This window comes from Watersipora subatra, chromosome 11 (assembly GCF_963576615.1).
Source record: "Watersipora subatra chromosome 11, tzWatSuba1.1, whole genome shotgun sequence".
NCBI classification, from domain to species: Eukaryota; Metazoa; Bryozoa; class Gymnolaemata; order Cheilostomatida; family Watersiporidae; genus Watersipora; species Watersipora subatra.
The window spans coordinates 9,168,882-9,178,812 of NC_088718.1; the positions used below are offsets into that span (position 1 = coordinate 9,168,882).

The 9,931-nt window shown below is 35.7% G+C and overlaps 1 protein-coding gene across 2 annotated transcripts in view; it reads left to right on the forward strand.

The window, feature by feature from the left end:
* Positions 1-7,532, forward strand: part of LOC137408331 (putative nuclear envelope pore membrane protein POM 121B) — a 55,573-nt gene extending 48,041 nt beyond the window's left edge. Inside the window, exons 16-17 of one of the 2 annotated variants that reach the window (XM_068094822.1) lie at positions 2,456-2,656; positions 6,407-7,532. In XM_068094822.1, coding sequence (XP_067950923.1) covers positions 2,456-2,656; positions 6,407-6,513 — 308 coding nt within the window. In that variant the 3' untranslated portion in view covers positions 6,514-7,532. The remainder of the gene's footprint in view (positions 1-2,455; positions 2,657-6,406) is intronic. The other variant, XM_068094823.1, reaches the window with a different exon arrangement.
* The last annotated feature ends 2,399 nt before the right edge of the window (positions 7,533-9,931 follow it).

Genomic DNA, 9,931 nt, shown 5'->3' on the forward strand with positions numbered 1-9,931 from the left:
TAAAGCCTTAGTTACTAGTTCAAGTTAGTCAAATTCCTTGGGTAAAGTCGCTGAGCCAATGGCAACTACATTACCTGTCACTGTTTATAAGGTGTTTTTTATTACCCGTGCAACGCTAGAAATTTAACTAGTATTCACACAAAAAGTAAGGCCAGTACTTGATTCGTTATCATTTAGTTACAGCAGCCATTTTTGATAAAAGTTAAAGAACTTTGTTTTAACATCCATTTTGATTGCTCAAAATTCAGTCCATCCACTGGCATAATTAGGTGATTTTGCTGCCAGAAGAAATTCCGGTGAATTACCTTCTTTTCTTCCTTTCAAAAATAAAAAGCTCTAGCGATGTTTGTTTCTTAAATTTTGCTATTAATCTGAAAGGCTCGTAGACCGGTAGCTTCCCTTTGTATTTGTATCGTAGACTGGTAGCTGCCCTTTGTATTTGTATCGTAGACCGGTAGCTTCCCTTTGTATTTGTATCGTAGACCGGTAGCTTCCCTTTGTATTTGTATCGTAGCCCGGTAGCTTCCCTTTGTATTTGTTCAAACTTGTCAAATTTATGTTGCTCCCTGTTTACTCCTTCCTTCCATACCGTGCAAGATAGAACTGCAGCTTTTGATGTGCCTAGATCATGAAACCTGAGGGTAAATAGCGAGGAATCATGGTATTCGTATTACACATGTTCTCTTGCTGCTGGCTTGCTCTTGTAGCAACTCATGAATCCATATGGTAATAATGGTAGACGTATAGTAGCCTCGTATTTTATATCCTCTCACACGAACACATACCTTACAGGATGAATTTATTCGCGGAGTTAACCTTCGCACAAATCGCAATTTTTATGCATATTCGCGGACTAATTTATTCGCGGGTGAACACAATCACTCTTTATTAAGAGTTAACTCAATTGCGGCTAGCAATAGAGTTAACCCTTCGCATGCACACACTGCGTGTTTCGGTTTCTATCTAGCTTACAACTACGAGTCGATCATGCTAAGCTATAAATTTCTTGCTGCGTTCAGAGGTTTTTATGAATATTCCTCGATTTGGAGGCCTTTTATGAACCAACAACTTGTAGTAAGTAATAATATTTTTTTAAATCATTTAATAAATTAATAATTGAATTTTACTTTGGTTCTTTGGTAAAACGCAATATTTATTTTTCATCATTACCGCTTCGTTATTTGTTTTAGTGTGAGAGAGAGATTTTTCATCATACACGGAGGCACAATGACTGCAAAGGTGGTATATGTCATTCCTAGAAGATCACTCAAGGAGGTCTTGAAATTGAGGTAGAAATGACTGCAGCTGCTAACGAGGAGAATATATCTTTTAAAACGGAACAAAAACACCTGTACGAGCACAAATTTTTTGACCAACCGGCAGAACTTTGCAATAGTAAGCCACGAGGAGAGTTCTGATGATAACTCCCGTACCAGCCATGTAGTAGCGAGGCAATTGCCTTTAACATCTACCCAAGACAGAAACAACGATATAGAGCTGCTATTACCAAAATAACTAGTCAGAGAGCACCATTACACGCTAGTATTTACTTATCAAGAGTATCAGTTTAATTTTATTGCCAGACAACCGCCATATGGGCTAAACTGTTTTTATTTACTCCATTTATCGTTTGTAAAATTTGATTTGCATTTAAAATATTTTATGTGTACTCTCAAGTTTGTAATAAATTATAATATATCTATACATGAAATCTAATATATAATATAATCATGTTTGATGCAGCTATATCAAGGAGTTGTAGTTGATGAAGGGGTCTAGGTTGACTGGTTGCTTATCTGCCAATATTCCTGCCTTGGTGAATATTACTACTTGTCTCTAGTTTTCGTAATCGGAACAGATTGTGTTTTAATCTCAATCTGCAGTAAACACAAAATAAAAAAAATATTAATAAGCGTAAAAGAAGTACAAAAACAATAGCTGAAGTATTTAATGAAAGCGGTCAGTTTTTGAACAAGCGAATGAACTAACGCAGTTAATTATAGAAAAACGTATCTGCACTGCAAATCAAATACATACCATAATGTTCAGATCAGAATATTTATCGTCATCAACATCAGTATTAGAGGTTGATGGAGTTGATTTCAATGTAAAAAGCCTGTAGGAGATATTTTTGCGATAACGATGCCATGCCGAATAACTTTTAAAAACCTTGAATAATTTTGTAAAGAAGTGTGATGCATTGGCAATGGGGTCAACTCGAAGCCCCGGCGATGATTTCAAAAAAGTTTTGAAACTCGGCTACGTTTAGTATTTCTGCCTAGCGGCTAGTTTTTAATTTGAGGCAGTAGTTATTCTCCTTTGTGTTTAAAAATAGAACTAATTATTCACGGAATTGACTGTTCGCGAAATCGCGAGTTTCTATATCCATCGAATATTTTCATCCTGTAGGGTAGTTATCTGTTGGTCAAGTGTTATACTCAATTTTTTATTCTAGCACCTGCCTTTGGCTCCAGCAACTCAGCTTCAAGCACACCGATTTTTGGTGCATCCAGCAGCCAGACCCCTGCTTTTGGTTCCTCACAGCCCACTTCTAACCCCAATCCATTTGGCACACAAGCTACTACTGAGCAATCGAAGCCTACATTTAACTTTGGCGCTTCAGCCGTTCCAACCTTTGGGGCTGGTGCCAGTTCAGGTACGAATAAAGTTTTTTCAGAGCAATCTATTATGGAAAATGTATTATTTTATATGTAGTCATACCTCGACAAATGACGCGGCTCCATTCTAATAGTTTTTGTGTGTTTAAAAACCATTGTATGTTAGAGCAAGTATTCTTCAGAAAACCTAACAAGAAATACTTCAGTTAGTAGCATATAACATTAAAACAAATGGATTATGTAAAGCTATATAAAATCTAAATTTGATGCACAGAACTAAATATATAACGTAATGATCGGTAAAAGATATTTCGATTGGCATTCCACCTTTACAGTCAAATTGGTGCATATCCTCGATGACGCTGGGGACATGTAGTGGATAGGTAGAGGTCAGAGGTAAAGGCCAAAATAGAGACATGGATTTAGTTCATCCTATGACTTTATATTAACTCATTCGCACCCGACTAATTTCTAGGCGATTAGCCCCAGATACCGCTAATTTTTCAGGAAGTTGCCGTAATTCAAATTACTACTACAGGAGACAGACTTGCGATAATTTACTCATTCAAATTTCACAAGAGCCAGCCAAGTCTCATCTTTCAAATTATATTATATTTATATAGACAACTCATATCTCTTTTATGTAGATTCGTGCCTCAAAGAAGGTAGTTTCAGGAAATTTCCAATTTTGAAAAAATTGTCATTTGCTGAAACAAAGTTAGATTTGAACCATAGAAGTTGCAAAATATGCAGTGTTTGACTGAAATTACTTATTTATTAATTACAATACATGGTTATGGGTATTATTGATACATATGCAGTTAGTCATGAACATGAAAATCATGAAACTCTAACTTTTCCTCACGAATATTATCCTTCAAACAAGAGCATAGCAAATGTATATGCCAATATAACTCAAATAAAACGTCATGAAAATGTTTCAAATAATAAAAATATGTTCAACAACTCTGTTCTTGACTTTTCAGATTTCATAGACAGTTCTAAGAATCAATATGATCCTATCGAAACTGAAAGATAACGTTAGTCTGACTGCGGCTGGCAGCCTGAAGCTTGCATTTTTATTTGAGCATAATTTGGCAAAATTAAAAGTTGATAAAAACTTTGAAACATTAAAAATAATGTTTTAATTTAATTTATGCAGTCTTTCAATGTCTTACCACTTGTGAATCTGCATATTTACTTCTGTAGCTGAAAAGAATTATCGCGAGCGATAAAATTTCAAGTCGGTACGGTGATTTCCGGTTTTGGTAGATATTGAGATGGTTGTACTAATTTGGTTATATAACTTTTGCCAGGGACGTCATAGAGGCATAATTTAAAGTTCGTCTGATTGGCCAGAAATTTTTCTTTCTAAGGCCACTCATTTTATATTTTTAGGTTCACTGATTTTTTCAACACATTTTAGAGTATGTCGGTCGAAATAAAAATAAAAGTGTCAATGTCTGTTTTTTCTTTTTTTAATGGAAAATTTTCAATGTCGAAATTAGAAAATAAAAGAGACATACACACATATATATATACATATATATATATGTATATATATATATAGACAACTATACAAATAAATATTTCCATGCAAATATAGATAATAACATAGCTCACTAAACAAACAAATTATAGACATATACTACGTGACTAGAGCTTGTCAAGCAGATATTTAACAAGAAACACACAAAATTACAAAAAGTTTAAATCAGCTGTTACATGTATGCAGCCCCAGAAAATCTTGAGTTGATTTCCTTGCAATGAAGTAGATGTTTTCACGTAAAAATAGTGTGAAGAAATTAGCAAGCATACTCGACATACAAGCAATAAGAAGAAAGCTGCGAACAAATTTCTTTTTTTCTTGAAAGTTTCAAGATAGTTCTAAACACGGCTGCTTCGCGCAGCGTCGATATAACAATAATAGTAATGATAAAGAAAACATTTCAAATACAATTTGCAAATTGTAATCGGTCAAGTGACTATCGTCAGAATAATTCGTCAAACTGCAATAAGGCTAGTAAAGCCAACCAAGAATTATTCTACATTATCCGTAATTGGCTTCCCCTAACTATCAAAATATTCATCTTAAGTGGAAGTAAATGTTTTAAAAATCTAGAATTTATGGCAGTCGTCAAAATCAAAATTCTTCGTCAGCTCAACAGAGTCTAGCACATTTCAACTTAATCGTTATCATTAAATATGTGAATCCAGAACAGACAAAACCAAAAAGTCCGTTTTCCATTCCTTTCTTAGCAGGAAAAATGGTGTCGAAATGGATTCGCTAGGTTTGCAACCACTAGTAATATTCTGCAAACTGGCTCTGCACGATACGTTCGCACCTTTCGTCCGAGCATTGTCGACACTAAACAACGAGAAAATCACCGTTCAGCCGTTCTGGGTGCTGAAATTTTGCTGCCTCATAGAACGCACTCATAGAATTTTGCTGCCTCGTATTGTTCTATGAGGCAGCCAGAGGCTGCCTCATAGAACAATACGGCCCTGGTTACAAGAAAGCTAACGTTACGTTTTTAACTAAAAAACATTAATCAACAAATTGCAAGTTTCGGCGGTTCAAATAAAAATAAAAGTACACATAGACTTTTTATTTTTTCAGCGGTAGTTTTTATCTCGCGTCGGCGGATCCGTGAACCTAATAATCAAAAATGAGTGGCCTAACTAATCAAAATTATTTTTCATAATTTGAAAATAACGATGCAAGGAGTCGGTAGATTTCAGACGCGAGTTAACTCGCATTGGGTGCGAATGAGTTAACATACATAACTCAATATACGGTATATTCGGTTTTCATATTTGATATTATTTACGTTTTATCTTTACTTGTTCTTCCTGACCTTGTTCTTTCTACTTTAACTCCTTTTTGGCTTTTGTATCTTCATATCACTGTCTCTCTTATTAAACCTACTAAATGACTTTGTATCTATATTTTTTTAAATAACCAATCGGAGATTCACTCTGTCTGATTGTCTGTCTTTTATTTCGTCACCACTCCTACAACACCCACTAGTTGTTTTAAAAAGGAAGGTATGTAGTGGTGTTTCATGTTATTTTCACACCATTGAACCAGAATGAGTCAAGAGCAACCTTACTGGGTTTACTAAATGCACCGGTTCAAAAGAACGTTTCAAAACTGATAGAACAGATAGGTGATAGAATTTTAGCGATAAAAAAGTCTAAGTTCAGTAAAGTAGTTGAAAATACATACTAAAACTTAGCTTTAAGTATGTGTTTAGCGAGCTAAATTCATTTAAGTTAATTTCAACATTTATTTTATCCATCTGTCTTGAAGGTAAAAGCTCCCTACGGTACATAATGCTCATTGTACATTGTAACGTTACATTTTATTGTAGATCATAACCACTAAATACTCTAAAGTTACTAAAGTAAACATTGTTTTGTTACTAATTTTTAATATGTACGATATGTATATAAAATTTCGATGATTTCACCAGGTGGTGTTTGCATTGGATATCTACTATGGGTATCTATACCCCTCTATACAAAATTTTCGTCTTATGATGCCAACACTGGAATGAACTAAAATCGTATGGCAACGTTCCACTGTATAAGGGGGTCCACTGTATGTATCAGGGCAAAGTGGGAGAAATGTCAAACATTTTGGTGCTCTTTAAAACAAAGAGTGTTTTCGTTTACATTTCATTAATTTTCATTAGCGTAAAGTTGGTGGGAGGTACTAGCAGGTCATGTCATTTTTCAATATGAAATGTGTTGACACAGCTCTTTGGATAGCTTATGTTTTCTAGGTGTGCCGCAATTTGGGTCGACGATGCCACCCGCAGCTAATGGAGGCGCTATGTTTTCGCTCGGTACCGCTGCCAAGGCTGCTCCACGAAGGCGTACAAGACGATGATCCAGATAGAATAATCATGTAGAATGTAGAGTCTCCGATACCGTTCATAAATTTGTAACATACGAGGCAGTCTTTATTGTAACTGGACATATAATACTGCAATCATTGTATCTTTTTGAGGGTTTCCACCTGTGGAGAACTTTCATGGTTTTCAGATTCTTTATTCCATAATGTATTAGCCTATATTGTAATCCTCCATAATTGTTACCTACTGTGCCTATGTTTCATGACAACAGTGGTTGGTGCTTGTTGGGTCACTCCTAGCCAGCTATTCTGTATATATGCATTTATGCTGTACGTGGAAGGGATTGAAAGATATTTCTGTCTGCATGCAGAGTTTCTTTGAGCTTTGTTCATGTCGATGCTCGAATTCTTTTGATCACCATGTTGGATTTTTGTAAATCAAGATAGGTTAGCTCATATTATTCATACCTATATAGGGTTCCAACGGAACATTTGGAGTCACTTTTCCCCGTCCAAATCAATCGTCAACCGGCAAAGTGTTCAATATACTATGTTTTTAGTTGTCATGCATGTGATTATAGTGAGTCACTCTCGGCTTATGATTGATTTGAGTATGGATGACATTTCTATTACGTAACTAAAGTAACGCTAAAAACAAGCTTGGCTTTAATCCTTATAAAATATTTTACTGCTTGCGCGAATGTAGTAAGTCCTTTTGAGCGAATGTTGTATGCATGGTGGGAGACACTCGTCTCCTGTTGTCATGGTGAACATGAACTGAATTTGAAGCATGAATGTTGGTTGTATGGTTGGTCATTACCATTGTAGTACTTCCACTTTTCTCAAATGTCGAAAATCTTTGAGATTCACTTTTTGAACATGTTTAAATTATTTATTTTTTATACTCAAAATTTTTTCTTTTGTTAAACGGAGATGGAAATGCTTCAAGCTCAGTACCTGTTACGCGCATTGTAATAATATGACTTGTTTACTTAAATTTAGTTATAGGTTCTGTTATATTATGATCCATTCTAAATATACTGTTCAAGCCTTTACTGCTGCTTTTATATTTGCAGGCGATATAATTATATCAGAGTTTTTATGCCTCACTGTTCCTTTCTTAAGATCACAAATAGAAGTACAAACTTGTGCTATACAATCGCATACATGTTCAGAATAGCAGTGGACTGTTGGCTTACAGCTCATTTAATAAAAATAATATACCATTGTTAATTAAACACGAACCATTGGGAGATCTGTGCCAACTCATGTTCAACAACTTCCATGAATATGTACCTTGTGAAATACCAACGCACTAGGCGCTACAACAGACATGTTGCTGTTAAATAAAAATTGTTATTGTTAAAAAACGATTTGTAGCTATAGTGTCCAAATGATGAAAAATCAACAAAAGCGCAATTTAGGCCGTTGCATCGGATGTACTATGTTGAATTGCACAGGCACTTTTATTGTATGTTGTAATACGTTTCTTGGGCTATACCAATGGCAAAAGCTGCTAGAATCGTGTTTGCTAGTACATTGTTTAGCCAATTGAAAGCATTTTGTCGACGATTTCGGTGCGCATGCACAGCTTTGACAATTCAGTGAATTTCGACCGAATAATTCTGTGCTTTTCGTTCATTTCATGATTTCGGTCAGAACCAACGAACAAATCGTTACGTGTGGCACTACCTTAAGAATATTGCAACCATCAACAAATCAGTTAACTTTCTCGTATAGCCATGAAAGTTTTCACCTATGTAACATGGTAGTAAACCTCAATAATTATAAAGAAATGAAAAAATTCGATTGTCCTTCGGCTTGAGAAATGCATCATAAACAAAAGTTATTGATCAAAATGTCCACCACCCAACTGCTCATAAATCAAGTGTTGAGGATAATGTGAACCCTGAGATGTGTGCAAGCAGGTGAATTTTGTGTTTTCCGTGAATGATTTAGAATTTGGAACTGCTGTTTCACCAGTATTAGAGGGTGAGTTTTGTATAACAGACAAACGTCGGCCAATTTCTATGGACTGCACCATTGTCAGTATTGATTACATGGGATCTGCTGGGTAGGTTTTCCGTAACTATACTCGGTTTGTCGACGCCTCGTATGTAGACTTGATCACCAAGGATGAGTTTGGGTAGTTCCTTAGCATTGTGTGTTAGGCCATAAGTAGGTTTCATTTTGTAGTCATTTCCTTTTCCAGCGATGAGGTTGTGATCTGGAGAGTAGGTAGTTGGAGTGTTTGGATCTGTTTGTAGGTCATTCTGGAATCGTCCGTCCATTAAAATCTCTGCTCAAATATATTCGTTGTGTATCGATGTGTAGTGGTAGTAGAGAAAGGCAAGATATGGATCTGTCGGTTTCTTGATGAGATTCTTTAGAGTTTGTACACGCTTCTGTGTTTCACCGTTTTTTTGAGGAGAGCTGGTGATGTTTTTCAAGCAATACTCTACTGCGAACTCCTCAAACTCAAGACTGGCATAACAAGGTCCATTAGTGTCCATTATCTTATATCCGTGTGTCTGGTAACCCGTGTCTGCTGAAAATGATCTCACAGAGTAGGTTACTGCAGTACTTGTGTCACTGGTGACACTGGTAACACATGAGAGTTTTATGTACTTATCTGGAATAATAGCCAACCACTATTATGTAATCATTGTTCTTGTAGTGAAATACATGTAGGTCTAGAGGTATGTTTTGCCATGGTTTGAAGTGAGCTATTACTGGGTTTCCATGCTTCAATTGGATTCGAAGCTACTTCTACTCCAAATAATAAAAACTTCAAGTCTGAAGAGATGTGATGCCATATTTGGGCAAAGGCATTCCCAGTGAGACTACTATCCGACGTCACAGAAATGCCGACTGCAAATAGATTTGAATCGATAATACCCAGTTAAGCTTTCCCCAGTGGAAGTGAAAAAATTCAGCGCATTTCATCACACTACTATGCAGGTATATTATAACTACTATGGCCAACTATCGGTTGCCCATATGACAATGATGAGATAATTACCTTCTTATACATATATTCTATTACTGTATTCATAAAATAACTGAACCTAGCGATTGTACCGATTCTCACAGAACTGGTTCTGACCTCTTCTTGGGTTTAACTCTTCTAGCATGGAAAAAGCTTTTTTGCTAAAAGTGATTGTCATTAATGCAATCTTTGAAGTAATAAGTGTATTGCTTGAGTAGGAAATTCTGTTGAAGTTTTGTAATATATATGGATATTAATGTTATTAACAATAAAAAAAATTCTGGTCAGGTATCCTGGCTGAGTTAGTGCAACAAGTGTACGAAGCATGAATTGAAAAGTGATCGTGACCCAAAAGCGAGTCTTACTTTAACAAGTTCTGTTTTGAGAAGTACATCGCTATTCTTGGAAAAATTGTTAAAGTGCAGCTCCAAATCGTTGAAACAATAGGATGCAAATTTGTCAGCA